The 24,275-nt window shown below is 33.3% G+C and overlaps 1 protein-coding gene across 5 annotated transcripts in view; it reads left to right on the top strand.

The window, feature by feature from the left end:
* The window catches only part of LOC106461479 (ELAV-like protein 4), a 71,414-nt gene that overhangs the window by 17,600 nt on the left and 29,539 nt on the right, over nucleotides 1-24,275 (top strand). For 4 of the 5 annotated variants that reach the window (XM_022388449.1, XM_013921304.2, XM_022388448.1 and 1 more), the window contains exons 1-3: nucleotides 1,250-1,401; nucleotides 13,797-14,012; nucleotides 19,619-19,722. In XM_022388449.1, the coding sequence (XP_022244157.1) occupies nucleotide 1,401; nucleotides 13,797-14,012; nucleotides 19,619-19,722 (321 nt within the window). In that variant the 5' untranslated portion in view covers nucleotides 1,250-1,400. Of the gene's footprint in view, nucleotides 1-1,249; nucleotides 1,402-13,796; nucleotides 14,013-19,618; nucleotides 19,723-24,275 lie in introns of those variants that run through there. The other variant, XM_022388447.1, reaches the window with a different exon arrangement.

Below are 24,275 nucleotides of genomic sequence, written 5' to 3'. Positions count from 1 at the left end.
GCATCTTATACACCGAAAAATGCGGTATTTGATGACGAGAAACCCACTTTTTATAAAGTAAAAGTTTGGAGACGGTTTGAACGGGTAATTCAGAAAAATGTTATTGTAAATGTATAAACTTTCGACAAGGTTATGTCTCCAAACTTTTATAACACATATTTATATAGATGTAGATGTTTCAGATAATTTCCTAATACAATATAAAATTATTTTTCACAGTTAAGGTTTTTGTTTGTTTTTTGAATTTCGCGCAAAGCTACGCGAGGGCTATCTGCGCTAGCCGTCCCTAATTTAGCAGTGTAAGACTAGAGGGAAGGCAGCTAGTCTTCACCACCCACCGCCAACTCTTGGGCTACTCTTTTACCAACGAATAGTGGGATTGACCGTCACATTATAACGCCCCCACGGCTGAAAGAGCGAGCATGTTTGGTGGGACGGGGATTCGAAACCGCGACCCGCAGATTGCGAGTCGAGCGTCCTAAGGTTTTTGAAAAACACTATTCTGTATTCAAAAATTTAAACTGAGAAATAGCGTTTGAAAAAGTAAAGGTGATTATCATTTGAATTAAGTTCAAGTAAAAATTGATAAAATTATGTAAGAGAGAAACGTATGCTCAGAGCATAATTTTTTTCTGTAAACCGAAACTAAGGATACCCTTTTCAATTTAATGTTAGTTTTGTAAATGCATTAGTTCAACCAGAAAACTGTTTTTTTTTTTTCGTATGGCTGTTTTAATGCGTTTGTAATTTAAATTATTTAGGCATATTACACTAAACCTCAACGTTCATATAGTTTCCGAGACGGGTTAAACATATGCGGGTTTAACTTTAAGTTATATTCGTAATTTTCTTTTGGGTATTGCATTCTCTTTCCTACTTTGCTTCAAATCCCGTGAAACATTGAATAGCGAGCGCCCCTGTCATGATCGGGCAATAATCACGAAGAAACCTACATAACGCTAACGCTAGTCAGGCCTAACAATAGTTGCGGAAAGTGTGAAAGCGGTTGCACTCTGTTCTGGGTTAGCAGAAGAAGTCTTTGCTATTGACAACAAGAAGAGATTATTGGCTGATATTCGGGGTAAAAAAGGGGCGGGGGATGTCAGCTGATAGCTGTTTCTGTCGAGGGACCAACCCTAAACCATCTGGCGGACATAGCAGCTGCCGCTTCTAGCTCTTGGTGTGAAACAGGCAGTTGGCGCTTACCGTCATTCTGTTTTGACGTCGGCTGCAATAGTCAGAGTAAAAGTAGTCTTAATTTGAAAGCAGTAACGTTATCTCCGTAAAGTACAGCTGAACAGTGTTTTAAAACTATTTCTGTCAATAACTGTACTTCTTTATTTTTGCTTTGTTTCCATTTTGCGTGAATTACGAAATTTCTTGAAGTGGAAGGAGAAAATAGTGAGTAGAGTATTTTCTAAATATAGACTTTTAATTAAATATACGTTGGACACACCGCTGCTAAATAATGAAATTTAAAGTTTAATTTTCACAGTGCATTTAAAAACTTGTAAGAATTTATTATTGATAACAATTCACCTTGTTTTTCTTCAAACATTTAAATTGAAAAATAAATATATTAGAACAGTAAACATTTCCACTTAAGTTGTGCTGTTTTATAATAAAATAATCAGAGCGCAGGTATCTGTCAAAAAGCATGTTTGTGTGCCTATTTTAGTAGACTCGGTATACTTTCAAACCGCCACCTATTTGGATTGTGTTTTACTATCATAGATTTAAGCATCCATATATAGTTCCTGTTTTGTTTCGAACTTAACCAGTGGATAAAATTCTCTAATCCCTTAATGAGATTTTCTGTAAAGTGTAAAATGATTCATTTCTAATAATAAAAAATTATACATTATATTTTTACTTCTTGTTTTTTAATACAGTAATTGGCGTCACCCATTTGGGGAAATCAGTTGTCGTCAATACTTGATTTATATGTTGTTAGTGCTTATAAAGGCTTGAGGTCAGTATAATATCATTGTAGTATTTTGTATTCTTCGTCCGCCAAGACAGAATTATTCTGGCTCGTTACTAGAAAAATTAGCTGTTAATCCAAGACCAACCCTGGCTCGTTATTTAAAAAAAATTAGCTGCTAATCCAAGGCATAATTATTCTGGCTCGTTACTAGAAAAATTAGCTGTTAATCCAAGACATAATCATCCTGGCTCGTTATTAAAAAAAAATTAGCTGTTAATCCAAGACATAATTATCCTGGCTCGTTATTAAAAATAAAATTAGCTTCTAATCCAAGACATAATTATCCTGGTTCGTTATTAAAAATAAAATTAGCTGTTAATCCAAGACATAATTATTCTGGCTCGTTACTAGAAAAATTAGTTGTTAATCCATTCACTTAATTAGTTTATTGTTTAATAAATCGAAATTTTTTTTTTCATCTAAGACTAGGGGGCAGACGCTACTCCAACTAGAGGGAGACACCACTTAAACGCGGTAAATGCTTTGAATAATATGAAGCATTTGAGTTTCGCGTCATTTTGATTTTAACTGTACGCGTTGTTATTATCAAAGGAAATCATGAATCATTTGAACCTTTCTTTGATCAGAAGTACTTAAATGTTATGTTAAATCATAGATCTGTGTGGTACCCATTTTAACTGATGTTTTCGGCCACAATCCCAAGAGTACATCACAAGTTCTGCCAATTTAAAGGATTTAGGTTAATCTGAAAATAATAATGTGAGCTAAAAAATACAATATTATTGTTTTAGAGCTATTTTTAAGACATTAAACTCCCCATTTAATTTACTATATGTATATATTTTTTCAATGAAATGGCCCTCAGTGGTACAGCGGTATGTCTGCGGACTTACAACGCTATAAACCGAGTTTTGATACACTTAATGGGCAGAGTATAGGTAGCCCTTTGTGTAGCTTTGTGCTTAACTACAAACAAAAAATTTTAATGAAAAGCAAGAATGATTTTTTGAATAAATGCTATTGCACATGAAACTATTCGGGTTCACGCATAAAGATATATAGCAGATACCAATTTTCCAGCTGAACTACGAAGAATGCGGTTGTTATGCTATTGGTAAATTGATTGGGCCAACAAGCATTAAACTTGTTTTGGTCGCCATCTTTGTACTCGAAATAGTGTGTTATCAGCATTTGAAAAAACATGATGCCTGACCGTATCAGTGTTGCGTGATTTTTTTTATAAGATTTTACCAACACTTCTACAGTTTAAAATTATAACATGGTACTTACTAGTTAGTTTTTTACATATTTATATACTTAATATCGCCTTTCTTTATTCAAAGCACAAAAATGTGATTGATTTGTTTGTCTTAGAAAATACAGCCGTTTATATATTGGTAAATGATTAGAGAAAATATAGTTTGTTTGTTTTAGTACCACAACAGATTTCGAAATGTGCTTCGATTTAGACCGTTGGCTTACAAGATACGTACAAAAGTATAAAAGTTTAAGCAATATTAAATTACAACAGAGGGCGTTTTTTTTTTAAAAAAAAAAAACTAGATATAGCGGATTTGCTGACCAATATGATTATAAAAGTAAACTATATTTTCATTGTAACGGCTATTTCAGTTTATTTGATTTTGCAAACCAGAATTTGTGGACTCGTTTTTGTTTTGTTTTTTCAGTTTTTGCTTTAAGATGTTAAAACAAAACCTAAAGTGCGTTGTACTTTGTAAGGAGTGAGTACATTGGTCCTTTGACATAAAGAAAATACAAAATAATAACGGAAAATATTTACAATTTTTGATTTTATTTCATTTCTGGGTATCACGGAGTTTAACTTTGTTATTGGGTAATATACCGTTAAAACCTATCCAAGCATGTTTGTATATTTAAATCCTGACACAAAATGTACACGTTATCAAAATAACGTATAGGAGCCACTCCTGGGTTCAGGTTGGTATAATAACTTTTTGATCAAACTTGTTTTTTTGGGGTACTAGACTCTTTCCACCCCGATCCCTTTTTTATAACAATACTAAGATTTGGAATTTCTTCTGGTTTAATATGAATTGTGAATGTTTTTGGTTATTAAAACAGACATTTCCTCCAGCTCCGGATCTGGGTGACTCCAGTTTGAGACAATCCAAGTGATATGAAGCTGGCTGACAACTGGTTAGTGTAACTCGTGCTGTTAGCCAATTGTGTTCTGATGGAATCGATAAAGCTTCTAGTAGTGTTTGGAATTGAGTTGCCATGCCAACAGTAACGTCAGCAAGCCGTTCACGGTCTACTAATGTCCCATATTTCCTCTGGAGAAACATGACCTTCTAGATTTCAGCATCACCCGTTCCTAGGTTTTAATGTTTTACTAAACTCTAATCACATATGGCGTCCTACTGTGGGACACGCTATACAGGCCGTTTCTTACTTTATACACGCACACACACACATTCATAAATACTTTTACGGACTTATACAAACCTTCTTACAGTACGTGCGTGTTCTTTCACAAAATGCATTAAAGGAACTCTTTTTCTAAAAAAAAACACTAACAAACGAAAAACAGTCACGTTATACGCCTGAATGAAACCATGACGTTCTCTTACGTCATTAATAAAGTCAAGGCTGTCTGTTTGTAAACGATGTCAGTTCATAGCGATCGCGATTCTTTGAAATTTGAAGCATGTAACTTAGATTTATACGCTTTCAAACGAGACCCAAAACTCGAGCGCTTTTCGAATAGTTCAGGAGAATAAAGGGATCGTGTAGATTTATACGATCGAACGATGATGCTTTCCCCATCGTGATACCTGTGTTAACAGTATCTCTTTGAACCTTTGTCATTATTCGGATGTACTATATATTTTCCCGCATCTATTCTAATCATCATATCTTGCATCTTTATGGATTTCATTCGAACAAAAGTCAACACTTTCATGTTCGCAACATTTTAGCGTTGCATAGAGCGCACATCTTTATGGATTTCATTCGAACAAAAGTCAACACTTTCATGTTCGCAACATTTTAGCGTTGCATAGAGCGCACATCTTTATGGATTTCATTCGAACAAAAGTCAACACTTTCATGTTCGCAACATTTTAGCGTTGCATAGAGCGCAAAAGCTTTTCTTACCAGTGTGCTACTTTTATACGCGTAATTTTTACTTTTGTTTAATTATTAGTCTATTAAAAAAGTTAGCATTTTATAAGCTTTATATTTCTTACGTAATTGTTACGATTAATCTTAATTGACACGATATACAAGGGCTATTAACGTTTAGATTGGGATTCTTGAAGGATTATTTTATTTACTGCACTGTAACTGTTCGATTTAGTTGTGTGCGAGACAGTGATATCAATTATTCCATAGTTAATACGTGTAATATTACGTCACAGTGAGATTGGAAATTATTCTGTTCTCTTCGTTCTTTGTTGGTCCAGTACGGGTTTCCAGTAATAAAATCATTTCAATTACCTCGTGGTTTGTCACTACTAGTGACGAGACGATTTACTCAATATATTAGCTCATCACATCGGCTGGGTTGCAACATAGTGTACGACACATACATAGTTTAATAGCTATTTATGACACCAACTTTCTTTCATTCACGCTACATATTGACACGATACACAAATAAACTTTTTTCTAATGTCAGTTTCATGATCAACATGTGTGATGGAAAATTGGCTTTGTCATTGAAGACTTAAACTATAAAAAAACCACTAATTTGGTTCGTGTCAAAATTGTTTTCTTGATTGCATTTTGGTTTAGATCATCCAAAACCTTATCACTAAGTTGTAGTTATTATGTTCTATTTTTTCCCCATAGAATCTGTTTGTTTGTTTTTTCACATACATAGTCGCTTATTTTTGGTAATTATTATTTCTAGGCTCCTTCTTACTTAACTCTTGCCTCTATCCAGAATTCCTTTAGAAGACATAACTTTTCGTAATTATTATTTCTAGGCTCCTTCTTACTTAACTCTTGCCTCTATCCAGAATTCCTTTAGAAGACATAACTTTTCGTAATTATTATTTCTAGGCTCCTTCTTACTTAACTCTTGCCTCTATCCAGAATTCCTTTAAAAGACATAACTTTTCGTGATTATTATTTCTAGGCTCCTTCTTACTTAACTCTTGCCTCTATCCAGAATTCCTTTAGAAGACATAACTTTTCGTAATTATTATTTCTAGGCTCCTTCTCACTTAGCTCTTGCCTCTATCCAGAATTCCTTTAGAAGACATAACTTTTCGTAATTATTATTTCTAGGTTCCTTCTCACTTAGCTCTTGCCTCTATCCAGAATTCATTTGGAAGACATGACTTTTCGTGATTATTATTTCTAGGCTCCTTCTTACTTAACTCTTGCCTCTATCCAGAATTCCTTTAAAAGACATATCTTTTCGTAATTATTATTTCTAGGCTCCTTTTTACTTAACTCTTGCCTCTATCCAGAATTCCTTTAAAAGACATAACTTTTCGTAATTATTATTTCTAGGTTCCTTCTTACTTAACTCTTGCCTCTATCCAGAATTCCTTTAAAAGACATATTTTTTCGTAATTATTATTTCTAGGTTCCTTCTTACTTAACTCTTGCCTCTATCCAGAATTCCTTTAGAAGGAAAAAATGTTCTTCCATTGTTTTATCGTTTGAGAACCCAATTTTCGAAGATCCTGCTGATTTCTCTATCGGCATTTAAAGCAATGATATCAAACTAATCATATCCAATATAACAGCATAAGATGTTGACGTTAAGTTTTTAAGTACTTCATATCATCAGAATGGGTCTATTTTATTAATCTTAAGTGCAAGCTTGTGATATCGGTCAGCCATTAATTTTGAAATGGGATTTTCTCATTGGTACGCAAGGCATATTTTGGATCCAAGGTTGAATAAAAACTTTGATTATTTTATTTGATATTGTTTTGCTTTGTTGTCTCATAAACAACAAATAAACAATGTGTTTATATAATTAATCATTTTTTTCACTGGTCTTGTACACCAGTATAGGGACAAATGCTTCTTGTCTTTTTTTATGTCACTTGGCTGATTTACGACGATTGTTGCATATTCTTTTTTTTTAATATTTTGGTAAAATCTCTTAATGGATTCGGCCCATAATAACGTTTTAGAATGATGTTTTTCTCAGATCCTTGGTATCAAGAGAGATTTTGTTTGTTTGTTTCGAAGTTAAGCACATAGCTACACAATGGGCTATCTGTGCTCTTCCCACCACGGGTATCGAAACCCGGTTTCTAGCGTTGTAAATCCGCAGACATACCGCTGTGCCACTGTGGAACATATCAAGAGAAAGAAATATATTTGCACAATTCTAAAAACAATAAAATATTAGTCAACAAGTATTAATTCTTGTTTCATTTCTGATAGTTAGTCATGATTTTTATCTCTGTATTCTTTGTGAATGCTACATATATATATATATATATATACGTTTTTGTTTGTATTATATTTGTCATTTCTGTCTAGTAATTAAATAAGCTGTAAGAAGAGGAATTACTCGCTTAGTAACAAGCGCCAGAACGTAACAGTAATAAGTGAAATGTCTTTATAACATTTGAGACTTTGACAAAAAATTGAAATTTATAAAACGTGATCATTAAAAGACAGTTTCACTAAGTATTTTGTTTTGGATTACCTACCGAGAAAGGAATATAAAATAACCTTTGTCAATTTGGTTGGTTGTTTTTAAGCGCAATAGGCTATCTGCGCTGTGCCAATCGCGTGTTTTGAGTCCCAATTTTTAGCGTCGGTTCTAGACCCTCAAGCTGACCACTGAACCAGAAGGAGTATGTTTATTTATCCACTCAGAATTTCACTTTATGCATACAATTAGTGATTCCTGTGGTTCAGGCATTGGGATCCATAATCTTAAATTTGGTACAAGAAGGATGGTAAGAAGTCGGCAGCACTCGCCGCCCAAAGTGGCCACTCTTAATGGAATAGCGGGATTGACTGTCGTTCTTTAATGCATAAGAACTGAAAATTCGAAGTGTGTTTCGTAGCACCACGTTTTAACCACGACCTTTTTGGATCTCCAGTTCTATATGCTAAACCTGGACCACACTCGGACCTAACTTTGGGAAGCGGGGAGGATTTGATTTTCCATTTTGCGACAAATATGATTTTTTTTTCTGCTGCGTTAATCCTATCCTTGTCTTGTGCATCATGTGTGATACACAGCTACATTTACTTGATATACAGCTGAAGCTGGTTGTTCTGGTTCAACATATGAGATTAGAAGAAAGCTTCATATGAGCAACGTGTGTGACTCTGAAAGTGCATGTGAATGATGATAGGTTACTTTTACTCAAGAGAAACTGTTAACCTAGAAAAAAACAAGAATTATTTTTATTAATTCTTTATACTCTCATCACCCATTAAACTAATATTCCAGCAAATGAATATTTTTTTTATGAAAAAGTAAAATAAACAAGCTTTATGGGGTATCAACAATACAAGAAAACCTAAAATAGGAAAACAAAAAGTTAATTTGAAGAAGTTCCATTGAAACCACAGACGTAGATGGTGGATTTTTTTTTGTAAGGCCACTGATGGATAATTTTAATATATGTATTGCATTATCAAAAGTATTTGAACATATCACATATGTGAAGAAGTGTCATACTCCGAACAATCTTTGATTAAAATTTGGTGAAATAGACTGCCACTCCTTTTGCCAGGTACCTCCCGCTCTAGTGAGATTTGGGGATTTTTCCATCTGTTTTCCACTGATGGATAATAGCGGCTTGTAGGCTGCAGGCCATTTACGAAATATTGCCATATTAAACTCCCTGCACGTAAAGAGTTCGTTGGTTTACCGTTCTAAATTCTCATTAAATTTTTTCGAGTAATGAAGTATTTGAAATACATACGATTTTATTTCTCATCACATTTCAAAACTCGCATGTATTGAATAACGACTACTTTTGGGTGAGTAAGTCAGTATCTCACATAGCAAGTCTGGTCGGTGGTTTTCTATATCTTCAGCACATTACGTATGATGAATTTGATTTTGAGTAGACTGGGTGATGCATCAGTTCATCATTGAAGGCCCACGTACTTCCTCTCCCGTGGCATCGTGACTCCAACTGATTGCCTGTTACGGCTGCTGACATGTGTAAACCCTGTGCTGAAATGTACCTTTAGATTCACTCGCTATTCAGTGAATGTGAGCCCATTACTAGGTGGGCGTGCAGTGTCCCAGTACTTTTGGTATTACGAGTTTGTTGTATTGAGCGATATTTTAATCTACATATCAATTCGTTAAGTGCTTGAACTATTAATGATACTTAATTCAACTGATTTTTCTGTCTCAGAATGATTTTTTTATCCAAAAGATGTTCACAAGCAAGTAAGGTTACACCCCTCTCTGCGCATGATAAGTAAATATATTACTACAGTTCCTGCGATATTCATGAATTTACAGTTTAAAATTACATAAAAATAATCTTTATTATTATTAAGTTGGTTGTTTTTTTTAGCACAAAGCTACACAAATAATTATCTGTGTTCTGCCCACCACGGGTATCAAAACTCGGTTTATAGCGTCGTAATCCTGAAAACTTACTGCTGAGCCACTGGGGGCTTTATTATTTACAAAAAGTGGAAATTCCTATTGAAAAATTTTCGAACTTTCATTGCTTCAGTCAGGTAATGTACATCCGTAATGACATGTTTTAAACAAATCCGCTAGATATCAAGTGATGTTATAATATTGATATTAATAATTTTTTGTTTGCGTTGACCTCGCAAAATTATGGTAAATGTAAAAAAAAATAATACTTATTCATATCTTTTGCTGATATTTTAGAATTTCTTATAAATCATATTGTTAGGTAATTGCATGCGAATATGTTTCAGATGATTCAATTTTGTTTTTGTTTTTACTTTCGCGTAAAGCTACACTAGGACTGTCTGCGCTAGCCGTCCCTAATTTAACAGTGTAAGACTAGAGGAAAGGCAACTAGTCATCACCGCCAACTGTTGGGCTGCTCTTTTACCAACGAATAGTGGGATTGACCGTAACATTATAACGCCCCCACGGCTGAAAGGGCGAGCATGTTTGGTGTGACGGGGATTCGAACCCGCGACTCTCAGACTGCGAGTCGAGCGCCCTAACCACCTGGCCATGCCGGGCCCAGATGATTCAATCGAATTATTTCAGAATCATACTGTTTCTTGTTTTTGTGCATTGGGTTTTTGAATGATCTGCGCCACAGAGATTAATGGTTCACTTTAAGAATGACAGTTAAATTTCACTGGTCTGGCATGGCCAAGTGGATAAGACGCTTGGCTCTCAATCTGAGGGTTGCAGGTTCGAATCTCCGTCTCCCCCAAACATTCTCGTCCTTTCAGCCGTGAGAGCGTTATAAAGTTTCGATCTCTCCTCACTATTCGTTGGTAAAAGAGTGGCTCAAAAGTTGGCGGTGGGTGGTGATGACTAGCTGCCTTCCCTCTAGTCTTTCACTGCTGAAATAGAGACGGCGAGCGCAGATAGCCCTCGTGTAGCTTTGCGCGAAATTCAAAACAAACAATACATTTCACTATTCAATCAGACAAGAATAACCCAACATTTGACGGTGGGTGCCTTCACTCTATTCTATCAGTTTAAAATTAGGAATAACTAATAGCCATTGTGCAGGTTTAGTTAAAATTCTAAAACAAACAAACAAATAAATTTTGTGCATGTCGGCCTAATCGGGTCGCTGTTTTTTATCTGTGATCATTATACGGAAATATTATGAATACTTTTTATTTAAGAAATCGTAACACCATACTTATGAGAATAAATGTTACTGAATGATTGTATCATCATTCTTTCCAGTTCCACTCCTGATCGATATACATATCCAACTGATTAATCGTTTATAGTATTTTCATCATTATAATACATCAAAGAAGCGGAATAGCAGAAATGCTACAGCGTGTACACTTTGACTTTGTGGTCTTCAATAAGTTACATCACATCTTGCGCATTTATTTCCGTATTTCACATCAAACATTGCGCATTTTCCCGAATTACTTTACTCCACATGAACAAAGTAACGGTGTTTTGTTTCACAGTTGTCACAATGAATTCAGTTCAGTATCATGAAAAGTTAATTTCAATATTTCCATGTTGGTTTGTATGTTTCGTTGGTTTTGAAGAGAAAAACTAAAGAGAAGGCAGGTAGTTAACACCAACCACTGCCATTTCTTGAGCTTCTTATTACTAACGAATAATGGAATTGACTGCCACATTATAATGCCCACACCGTAGAAAGAGCTAGGTATGTCATTAATTAATCCACAAAGAGTGAAAAATGAGCATTATTTTTTTTCCAATTTCTAGAGAAATATAAATTTTAGAAACAGCTTTTGATATACTTAACTTATTCTACTAAGTTATGAGTGTTTTAAATCACGGTTATATCGACACACACACATAAAACAGTTAGGGGTGTATTTCTACCCTATTTCCCAAATGCTGTTCCAGTTGTTAATAAACTAAGAACTTTGATAGAAAGCTGCATTAATCCCAGAGTTAAAAAATCGAGCAGTTGTTGGCTGAGGAGTAACTCTAATGTTACGAAAGAGCCACTCAATTAAAATAAACATTTAATCTTAGAGTACTTACCTTAAGATTACATTTAACGCTTCCGTTGAAGTCTTATATAAACACGTTTAAATTTCTAGATATTCTTTTCTTCCAAGTTTAGATTGAACAGTAATTATTTAAAGCTATTTTTCCAAGTTGTTTTCTACACTTAGCGGCTAGTTCCACTTATAAGATTATTGCTTATGCTTAAAATAGAAAATGCGTGGGTTGTAAGCAGCCTTGTAGTATGCTTGTTGTGTTCTTGGTTTATTTGAAAAGTTTAGAGATTTAAACGGTAACAATAAAATATGCGATAGACGTATGCTTTGCCCCCCTGTGGCACAGCGATATATCTGCGGACTTACATCGCTAGAAACCGGGTTTCGATACCCGTGGTGAGCAGAACACAGATAGTCCATTGTGTGGCTTTGTGCTTAACTTCAAACAAACGTATGTTTTTGCCCCCCAGTGGCACAGCGATATGGCTGCGGACTTACATCGCTAGAAACCGGGTTTAGATACCCGTGTTGAGCAGAGCACAGATAGTCCATTGTGTAGTTTTGTGCTTAACAAACAAACGTATGTTTTTGTAATTTTGTTATGAGAAAAGCACTAGAATGACTGGTTTAACTATAAGTATAAATACATGCGTCTTTAAAATAATGATAATAATCTGGGAATCTGAAAATGATTAGATTAATTACAACAGGGGCGAGCTGATGTAAATATTTAGTGTTAGGTATCATTGAAAATGGAGAGGCGTTTTTAATAAAATGTTCATAATCTCAACTTCGGAACAACAGATTACAAACTATTATCCTTAACTTTGTTTAACCCAAACTGGAGTTTATTACGAGACATTTCTATTGACATATATAAAATAACAACCTATTTCTCCAGAATCTATCTTTATTAAGTCAGTATTTCGCTATTATAGTTTCATAAATAGTTATGGATATACAAAAACTTCACGACATTTGTTTTCGGTTTTTAACATAACGAAACTTATCACTTAATCTTAAATTATTAGTTTCCCCAACTTAGATGAAACATTATAAAACAAATAATATTTTAGCGTTACAATAAAAAAACAACAACATCCAACTTAAATGATTAATTTTTTTAATCGAACAATTAAGTTAACAATAAACATTTTTTTTCTATTATATGACCCAGTACCTTTTCTTTCCTTCATTACTTTATATCTTTTTAAAGATGACAGCTTATATGAACTTGGAGGTTTCCACTTAGCCCGCATTAAGTTTTACAGTTTTCGAAAGCATTTTCTAACTTCTTTTCATCAACTTGTTCAATTTGTTTTTAAGTAAAGTTACTATAACTAGCGGTGTAACACTTTCGTTATTATTCGTATATTCAATTCATTATTATTTTCGTATTTTTTTATTATCCTAGTGAAATGTAAAGTATTAGACTTTCGCTAATGCAAATAATATGTATATAAGAATATTAATAATAATATTGCCACTATGCAGGAAACACACAGTATTCTAGAATTGGGAATATGTATAACTAGCCACTAAATTATTAATAATTATCTTATTAAAACATTTCTTTAATAATCAGTATTGTTTAATATATGCTAATCAGACTTGTAAGTGTAGTACGGTGCGTACAACCAATTCCTTTTGAACCCTGATATATGTAAGTGTAGTACGGTGCATACAACCCATTCCTTTTTAACTCTAATATCTGTAAGTGTAGTGCGGTGCATACAACCCATTCCTTTTTAACCCTAATATCTGTAAATGTAGTACGGTGCGTACAACCAATTCCTTTTGAACCCTGATATCTGTAAGTGTAGCACGGTGCGTACAACCAATTCCTTTTGAACCCTGATATCTGTAAGTGTAGCACGGTGCATACAACCAATTCCTTTTTAACCCTAATATCTGTAAATGTAGTACGGTGCGTACAACCAATTCCTTTTGAACCCTGATATCTGTAAGTGTAACACGGTGCATACAAACCATTCCTTTTTAACCCTAATATATGTAAGTGTAGTACGGTGCATACAACCCATTCCTTTTTAACCCTAATGTCTGTAAGTGTAGTACGGTGCATACAACCCATTCCTTTTTAACCCTAATATCTGTAAGTGTAGTACGGTGCATACAACCCATTCCTTTGAACCCTAATATCGGAAAAGGTAAACGCAAATAAGAAACCAGCTTTTACACATGGCAACCTAGAAATGTGTATTCATCTTCTTTTTTTTTTTTTCAGTGACACAAATGAATGGTATGGACACAACGGTGGTGTCACCACAGCAGAACGGCACCATTCACAACTCTGTACAAACAGGCTTAATGTCCGAAGACAGCAAAACGAACTTGATCGTCAACTACCTTCCCCAGACTATGACTCAGGAAGAAATAAGAAGTCTCTTCTCCAGCATCGGCGAGGTGGAATCCTGCAAACTGATAAGAGATAAAGTTACAGGTAGGTTTATTACCATGTTGTTCTGTTAAAACAAGTAATTAGTTTAACTGTGTAAAATTGACTCTTCGCAAAACTCACGTTTCATCGCGTCTTTCGCAAAATGGATAAGATGAAGGAACAAAAGAAAAATAACTCTGCTGAAGAAAGCAGGACTTTTCAGCTCACCATGTAATGTAGCCGTATAGAACTGTTATTTGTTTAAAAACGAAAAATAACTCTGCTGAAGAAAGCAGGACTTTCAGCTCACCATGTAATGTAGCTGTATAGAACTGTTATTTGTTTTCGAAGGTTATTTCAAATTGGATTCATTCTTTGAACTTTATTGGGTATGTGTATGTAAGTGGGATCACCATAGTCATATTCCTTACATGAGTACATAGTATTCATATTCGATTATTGCACATGTTAGATTCTAGAGCATCACTGTATAACGTAGAACACACCTACATGGAAGATTTAAGCCCTCTGTCGTCGAAGACCAAGTTGCTACAAAATCTCCATCTTTATGAAGGAGGAAAAAGACATTTATGTGATGTCTTCCAACAATGCATTATTTAAAACCAACAATACTAAAAATACCTTTAAAAATGAGAAACAGACATGTTATAAATCACTTACTTTCCAGACAACTCGTTCCAGGTCTTCGGCTGAGTACCATTGCTGCTACTTGTGTTTTCGGCCTTAAACTTAGTAACAAGTGTTGGTGGGGTCTGCTTAGCAAAACTTCACGATTAGCCATTGTAATTGTTGCTATTGTGATTTAGTTTCTGTTTGCTTGTTGTTAAGCCCAAAGCTACACAATGGGCTAACTGTGCTATGCCCATAACGGGTATCAAAACCCGGTTTTTATCGTTATAAGCCTTCAGATTTACCGCTGAGCTATTGGGTGGCATTGTGATTTAGCTCTCTCCGGTACTGTGATGTATAAAAATATTTACCTGGAGATTAAGAAGATTTAGGACCTCTGACGCCACGGGCCAAGGTGCCACAAAATCTGTTTATTAAGGAGGAAAAGTAGTTAGGCTGTATCTCACTTTTGATAGGCGGCATGGAGGTTAAGCTAAACTTTTGAATTCCAAAAGAAAACGATTTTCAAGTGTTTTACTAAATAGTGTCCCAAGGTCGACGGCTGAAGTTTATTTTTTTTGTTATATTGAGCCCTAAGGTTCTAAGAGAAATATCTATTTGAAAAAGGAAGTGGAAACACGAAAAATATCGAGTAAAAGAATAACAGTAGAATGCACAGGGGAGTGGCTGGATATGGGATCATGCCCTTACCTTTATTCTCTTATGCCCCCAAAGAACCATTTTTCTCAGCCATAAATAATGTTCACAACTACTAAAAGACACGTCTGATTGCCCTGTGTGTACCAAAGGCAATCTAAAGTCCCCATGGTCTCCCCTAATACATCCAACCCTCCAAAAAAAAGTCTTGCCTTGTAATGTTAAGAAACTGCCCATTTTATATCAATGAGCCACTGCCATTTTAATGCCCTCTGCACGTTAATGAAGAATAATATCACTCAACATGAAAAAAATATTTAACTGAATGCAGTGGCGTAACTAAAAATGATGCCCCCTTTCGCATAAAAAGTAATTGGGTCTCTACATTTATATCTCTATAATTGTAGTTACGATTCTGGCTTAATCGGACACATGTTGATTGAGTGTTGGTAATACATGGCCCATGAAGAACATTCCTACCATAACACTTACTAGAAAATTAAACCTTCTGTGTTTTTTCCTTCACTTCACAACCAAGTTGATCCCAAGACACCCAAGAAAGAATGGCTGGACAGTTTACTGTAACTTCGTTTGTTTTCTTATAAATTATACTAAAAACAAAACGTCTAAAATTTTCCATAAATATTGTTATAATATTTTTGAAAATGAAAATTGAACGATTGTTTATAGAACTTTATAGTAAGGCCACTTATGTGAGCATGTTGATTAAAGATCAACACGGAATAGATGGAAGCCAAAACCAGTAATAGTAGAAACAGTGGCGTAGCTATAGAAGGGGCAGTGGCCTCCCTTGGAGAATTGAAGTGGAAAAACAAAATCGGGAATTTAAGAAGCTTAATAAAAAAAATCGTCCCTTTAGATTAGCTGAAAATGTGTTGCTAGTATGTTCGTGATTGTTGTTTAAAGAAGTTTGATGACACATATTTGCTAGCATTTGTCTATCTACGTCACTAGATACAAAATTTATATAATATCTTATTATGTATATATCTTAAGACAAATTACTACTGTTGCATTTTTTGCTGTTCGATGGTGCACAGTTTTTTTTTTAATATCTCAGAAATATTATACGTCCTTGTGATACTGCTATGATAAGACGAAAGCCAAATTACAGACTTATTAACGACATCCTAGTACAATACCATTCACGTAGACAGGTAATGGTAAGAGAGCTGTAAGAAATAAATAGGCTTACTATATTCTTGATATTGTGAAAACGTGTAAGACAAAGTTCAGGCTTATTATATTCATGATATTGTGAAAACGTGTAAGACAAAGTTCAGACTTACTATATTCTATGATATTGTGAAAACGTGTAAGACAAAGTTCAGACTTACTATATTCATGATATTGTGAAAACGTGTAAGACAAAGTTCAGACTTACTATATTCTTGATATTGTGAAAACGTGTAAGACAAAGTTCAGACTTACTATATTCTTGATATTGTGAAAACGTGTAAGACAAAGTTCAGGCTTATTATATTCATGATATTGTGAAAACGTGTAAGACAAAGTCCAGACTTACTATATTCTTGATATTGTGAAAACGTGTAAGACAAAGTTCAGACTTACTATATTCGTATTAGAGTGACAATACGTAAGATGAATTTCCGGTTTATAATGGCAACATATTCGGTGTGACTATCTTCATTCTAGTGTAACGACCATTAAACTCAATGTTTTTCTCAATTTCTACTTTTGTACACATGATAATCGTGCATGGTCGTAATAATATTAAAAATGGGGAACAAGACCAGTAAGCCGTCACTAGTCATGCAGAACAAACCAATGTTCAGAATATTTTTCAAAGATGTATATGTTTTGTGTTGTTTAAGAAACATAAGAGGACGAATTAGAATTTACATATGAAAACACTGGAGGAATTAGAGCATGAAAGGCCTAGACGCAGGATAAAAGCTTGTTTCTTCACGTGTAATGCAAGTAACAACGTGAACCTGGCTCACTTTGCTGACAGAGGTCTCTGTGAGTTGTTGTGGAATGATATTTTGATATCGAAACCATTGCAGCTTTCGACTGTAAGTAGTCATTTTATGTTGGGAAAACGTTTTGTTTTCTAACATATACGACTACCGTTATGTAAACTGTCAACACACTGAACTTTTCGAATGTTTACATGTTCTGGTTCAACTTAAAAATACATTGTTATCACATACAAACAACTGGGTGATTTGAAACAAAATGTTTGTAGAGATTTGGTGTGCATAGTTCTTTGAAATGTTTTTTTTTTATATGAACAGCCTATAAGTATAAGTTATACAATGGTACAGCTGGGAATTAGCAGTTTACTCACGTTATAAAGTCCTGACTGGATGCATTGTTGTCATGGTATATCTGTTGCTTGCCCAAATCATACCGTGTATTTTATATCCGGTTGCTTGGAAACGTCGTCAAGATGCGGGTAAAACACTCGTTGGGAGATTGGACAGCTGATCAGAAGACACACCTCTCTCTCTCCTCCCCCCCCTCTTTTTGTAGCTCTCTAGTTATGAAAGGGGAGAGTACGGGCGTACAGATGGTTACCATGTAACAGATGTTAGATTGTGTGTTTTTTGTGGCTAAGGGTAGTTTTTATGCAGGCATTAATAGCACCAGATGGAAGCTAACATTATCTAACCACTTCAGTGGCCACATGTGATGATTGACCAAGCGTGTCACAGCATCAGTTGTCTAGTGTGATGTCGTGGTGGCGAAATATCTCTGATAACGCTTTTGTGTTATTCACGTCCTATGGCTTTTACAACTTCTTGAAGCTTGCAGTGAGAATAGTAGTTCAGCGACTATACTGAAATTGTAAACAATCCAGTATATTTAACTTGAAAAACAAATCTCTAAAAAAAACCGATTTGAAGAAAAAAATATTATAGATTTTTTTGTGTGAAATAAATCTACACCATTAATATAACATTGTTCAAAACTGCTCATTGTAATGCATTATTGTTAAAACTGTTCATAGTAAACCATTATTGTTAAAACTGTTCATAGTAATGCATTATTATTGAAACTGCTCATTGTAATTTAATATTATTAAAATTGTTCATAGTAATTTAATATTATTAAAACTGTTCATAGTAATTTAATTTTGTTAAAACTGTATTATAAAATGTAATGTTAAAGTGTTCATATTAATGTAATATTCTTAAAAACTGCTCATAATTATATGGTATTGTCAAAAACTGCTCATAGTATTATAAAATGTAATATTAAAATGTTCATATTAATGTAATGTTCTTAAAAAACTGCTCATAATTATATGGCATTGTCAAAAACTGCTCATAGTATTATAAAATGTAATGTTAAAATGTTCATATTAATGTAATGTTCTTAAAAAACTGCTCATAATTATGTGGCATTGTCAAAAACTGCTCATAATAATTAAAAGTTATTAAAAATTTCCCAATCAAGCACAAATTAAATGTATATTTCATTGATTAATAATTGCTGAGCCTTTGATTTTCATTTACGTGAAACATGATTTTGTGCTTCATATATACACTTTAATAGTTCATTGTTTATTATTTTAATGAACACTAAATATTTAAACACCCGTTTGATTTATTTCGTTCATAGTAGACTATGAAAATATATAACCTCAACTTGAATGTGATAACTTGTATTGTTAATTTTACCTATGATGTGGTATCAAATAATACGTTGAGAACAATGGTGTAATTTTTCAATTTACTTTGTGAAGATGTAACAATAAGGCAGTATGATGTGCAGGGGTCACGCGCCCCCTTCTTGTCGTGAGACCTATATTATCACAGTGCTGCCTCGTCGTTCATGTATAATATAGCCTTACACTTGGTTTTACCGAATTACTGACATTTTTAAAGGTAATCGTAAAAATATAAACATAAAACATGCTGAAACAAGTGAACATTCGTGTATTTTTGTTTTTAATGTTATAGTCTTATTATGGTATCTGTAACGCTTTCTGTTTTTACTAGCAGTGTCTAAGTTTTAATTTTCATAGAAAGAGTCCACTGTAACAAATGTGTCGAGACTTTATTTTTTATAAATAGCTTAGTTTCTAGTATGCTGAAACAAGTGAACATTCGTGTATTTTTGTTTTTAATGTTATAGTCTTATTATGGTATCTGTAACGCTTTCTGTTTTTACTAGCAGTGTCTAAGTTTTAATTTTCATAGAAAGCCTGATTTACGTGTAAAGAGTCCACTGTAACAAATGTGTCGAGACTTTAGTTTGTATAAATAGCTTAGTTTCTAGCATGCTGAAAAATATTTATGTTACATGCGCTTCGTGATTCGTGGATTCCCTTACTTTCATTCTTAATCTGTTTTTTTTAGATTATTTTTGGACTTGTTTATAAATCTTTTCAGGTCAGAGCTTGGGGTACGGTTTTGTTAACTACATTCGTGCGGATGATGCAGAGAAAGCTATTAACACACTCAACGGACTCAGGTTGCAGAATAAGACCATCAAAGTAAGTTTTTCTCTCTGTGAAATTTCGAAGTACAATCATGAAACTTTGATTTAAAATAACGTAGTTTTTATCCTATAGTGTTGTTCGAATTTCAGTCGAAGGACTTCTAGAAATGTAGCGTAAATTGCCTTATTTTGACCCTTCTGATTGGACTGACGATATATATATGTACTTTGTTTATCAGAATCACATCAGTGATTCTTGAAAATATTTATATTACCTTAGATTATTTCTTTATGATGTTTAATGAGTGTTTATGAATGACTTTCGACTTGTGAACAAAAATGTGTTTTAAATATAGATGGTTTAAATATTCAAAACTGGCGGAACATTGGATTTCAATAGGCCTAATAATGAAGATGAAGACAGTTGACAAAACAGAAAACATTTTATTTACAAGGTTCGAATGTTTCTAAATACATTCATTCCATCTTCAGTGAAATCTGAAAATCGTGTTACAAAGATATGCATTAACTAAAACTAGTTAATAAATATTGTATTGTTTATAAACTATTTGATAAATATTGTATTGTTTATAAACTATTTGATAAATATTGTATTGTTTATAAACTAGTTGATAAATATTGTATTGTTTATAAACTAGTTAATACATATTGTATTGTTTATAAACTAGTTAATACATATTGTATTGTTAATAAGCTAGTTAATAAATATTGTATTGTTTATAAACTATTTGATAAATATTGTATTGTTTAAAAACTAGTTGATAAATATTGTATTGTTTATAAACTAGTTAATAAATATTGTATTGTTTATAAACTAGTTGATGAATATTGTATTGTTTATAAACTAGTTAATACATATTGTATTGTTTATAAACTAGTTAATACATATTGTATTGTTAATAAGCTAGTTAATAAATATTGTATTGTTTATAAACTATTTGATAAATATTGTATTGTTTATAAACTAGTTGATATATATTGTATTGTTTATAAACTAGTTAATAAATATTGTATTGTTAATAAACTAGTTAATAAATATTGTATTGTTAATAAATATTGAATTGTTAATAAACTAGTTAATAAATATTGTATTGTTAATAAACTAGTTAATAAATATTGTATTGTTTATAAACTAGTTGATAAATATTGTATTGTTTATAAACTAGTTAATAAATATTGTATTGTTTATAAACTAGTTAATAGATATTGTATTGTTTATAAACTAGTTAATAAATTTTGTATTGTTACTAAACTAGTTAATAAATATTGTATTGTTAATAAACTAGTTAATAAATATTGTATTGTTTATAAACTAGTTAATAAATATTGTATTGTTTATAAACTAGTTAATAAATATCGTATTGTTAATAAACTAGTTAATCACTAGTTTATTTAGTTTCTTTGTTTGTTTTGAATTTCGCGCAAAGCTACACGAGGGCTATCTACGCTAGCCGTCCCTAATTTAGCAGTGTAAGACTAGAAGGAAGGCAGCTAGTCATCAGCACTCACCGCTAATTCTTGGGCTACTCTTTTACCAACGAATAGTGGGATTGACCGTCACATTATAACGCCCCCACGGCTGAAAGGGCGAGCATGTTTGGTGGGACGGGAATTCGAACCCGCGACCCACAGATTGCGAGTAGAGCTCCCTAACCACCTGGCTATGTCGGGCCGTTTATTTAGTTATTAAGAAAAGTGGTAACCGGAAGGATAAAGCAAAAAACGAAAGATTACAGATATATTACAAAACAGTTGAGTTTCAAGTGTGTAAATTTAGAATAATTTTAGATCTAAAGAACTTTGTGAGTCGTTAAATGCAGGGCTTCTTCAGCTGTGAGTTAACTTTCTTTAATGTAGAGTTCAAGGTCCGAAGATCCTGTAGTAATGACAGAGAAATTGTTAAATGAAATATTGTGGCCCGTGGTTTCAGAATGTGAACGAATAGATGACTGGCTGGATTTAAGTAGTGGGTGGTCGGTTCTGTTAGATACTTCTAATTAGATAGGCCCAATTTATATAACAAAAATCACTTTAACTCCCATTTTCGTTTACATTCTTCGTAATTTGTTATTTTGAGATTTCAAACAGAAGTGAGTAAATATATAGTATATTCCATAAGTCATTGCCTATGAGGCCTTTCTTTCAATACCAGACTTCTCAGCTGGGCTTGACCAATGAGAAACAGAAGCTTATTTCAAACACTATATATATACATATATATGCAGTAAGATATTTTCAAAGTTATGGTTTGAACGGCGAAAGATGGCGAAGCATAGAATCACATAAGCTTAAAGCATGTGATGAAAATCCCTTTGACAACAGAAGTTTTTTCCATATTCATTGCTCAGAAGGCCTTTCGTTCAATACCAAAACTCGTTATTTGGGATGAATGATGAGATACAAAGGTTTATTCGAATAGATTTCAGCGTTTAAGCCGTAACTTTGAAATGATCTTACTATATGTATAAATAGCGTTTCGGACAAACGTTTGTCTCTAATCATCCAGCCCAGATGAAGGGTTTTGGTATTGTTCGAAAGACCTGCTGGGATAGATCTTAAAATGATATTTTACACACAAATTGTGTAAAATGTGGGGCAAAAAACATCCTATTAAAGATATTGAAAATGTGTTAAAATAGTAATTTGTTTTTATTGCATTTAATTTCAGATCGCCTAGATACATTTATGTTAGAAAAAAAAACAAATTATGCAGGTTTAATATTAACGTTTCCTCACAATAACCAGCCGTCTTTCAGTTATAAAACCCATCCTTCTTCTAGTTTTAGAGTGACTATTTCTGCTAAGTTAGTTAAAGCAGTTGTTGCATTAATGCCGATCCGGAGAGATGACAAACGATACTGTTTTTCATCAACAAGGAAGGTAGTATCCTCGTGTGGCTAGCGTTACCAGGGCAACGGTTACGTGAACATCTGTGGTTGCGGACCAAGAACTGAGAAATATTTTTGACTGAGTAGATTTCTGACATAAAGCTATGACATAACATAAAACTCGATCCTTCTGACTTATGTATCCTCAATCTTGACTCAATGGGCCTAACTTAGACTAATCCTCAATCTTGACTTAATGGGCCTAAATTAGACTATGCGAGTTGGATTTACTTGTGAAATTATCATCGAAATGTAGTTGTTTGCCAGTCAGTTAATGAAGAGATTAAGAGGCTGGTTCCAACGTACATAATTTCAATTTAACATTAAAATGTATATTATGATTTGCGTTTGTTAATAATTTTACAGGCTTCACGCGTGAGGTATTACTTTAAGAAAAAATTCCATTTAGCTCAGTATTACGTGGTTATTATTTGTGCAAGAAGTTTTAATATGTTGTTAAGCGCAAAGCTTCACAATTGGCTATGTGAGCTATGTCCAAATCAGGGGTCGAGCCCCGGATTTTAGCGTTATAAATATTTAAGATTACCTCTTATACGAGGGGCGATGTGCACAATAAGCTTTCTATTGTCTCCAAAATTTCTTTAACGTTTGGTTTAGATAGTAACTTTAAATTTGATTTTGATATTTTGAAGTTTTAATGTGTAAATGTGTAATCTATGCAATCGAATAAGTTAGTTTGCCAATAGAGTTTTCATTTATCTGTTTATATGAATTTCTCAGCCAACGATTAATTGTCAAGAATAAAGCTATTTTTCTGTATGCACTAAAAAGTGTTTGTGTGTTATAAAACGATGAAACAAACAGTAGAGGTCTATAAAATTCTAGGTTTATTGTATCATAAAATGAATAGTCAAACTACAGAGGTCTGTAAAACGTATGTTTATTTCATCATAAAATGGTCAAAGAAACAATAAGAGGCCTGTAAATTTAGGTATATTGTATCATAAAATATTCAAACAAACAACAGAAGTCCTTAAAACTAGGTTTAATTCTATTAATTGTTAGTCCTAATATCAGTGTTTGAAACTTAGTTTGCCAAACAGCTCTGAAGAGTCACAATTAATTATAATGGCGGAGTTAAACTGTGACATAGTTATACGTCAAGTAACAAAGGGATTTATGCTGATTCCAGAAATAATAATTTCCCTCGTGCATGCTTGGAATGCGTATTGCTGGTAGTTTGATATGCGCTTTGTTCAACCTTTCTAATAAGTGTTAAGGCTTAGAATTAAAGGATTTTTCGATATATATATATATATACTTTATTTTGGTTACAATTCTCTGTTGATTTGTAATAATGATAATACAAGACGATCCTTAACTATGTGGATTTTCTTAGCTTATCACTGAATCATGGGACATTGTTGGTCTCAACGGTGGATATTTTAACATTACTGTTTAGAGTAAGTAACAAAATCTAATATAAATACTGTTTTATCAAATTATGTATTATGTTGACACATTAGCGCGCTAGTTTCGATAAGGTGACTGGTAGTTCTTTGCCATTAAAAGTAGCTACGACTTATTGCTACTGACACAATCTATGAAAATATGTTTTTCTCTTTTTTATCGGTTTATTTTTTCATTTTTTATGGTATTTGAAAAGTAACACATGGTTTCATACTAAAATAACAATAGTTAAAGTATTGGATTTGTGTTTTTATGGTATTTGAAAAGT

This window comes from Limulus polyphemus, unplaced genomic scaffold (assembly GCF_000517525.1).
Source record: "Limulus polyphemus unplaced genomic scaffold, Limulus_polyphemus-2.1.2 Scaffold968, whole genome shotgun sequence".
Classification (NCBI taxonomy): domain Eukaryota; kingdom Metazoa; phylum Arthropoda; class Merostomata; order Xiphosura; family Limulidae; genus Limulus; species Limulus polyphemus.
The sequence above is the reverse complement of the archived record's forward strand: the minus strand, read 5'-3'. Positions and strand labels throughout refer to the sequence as shown.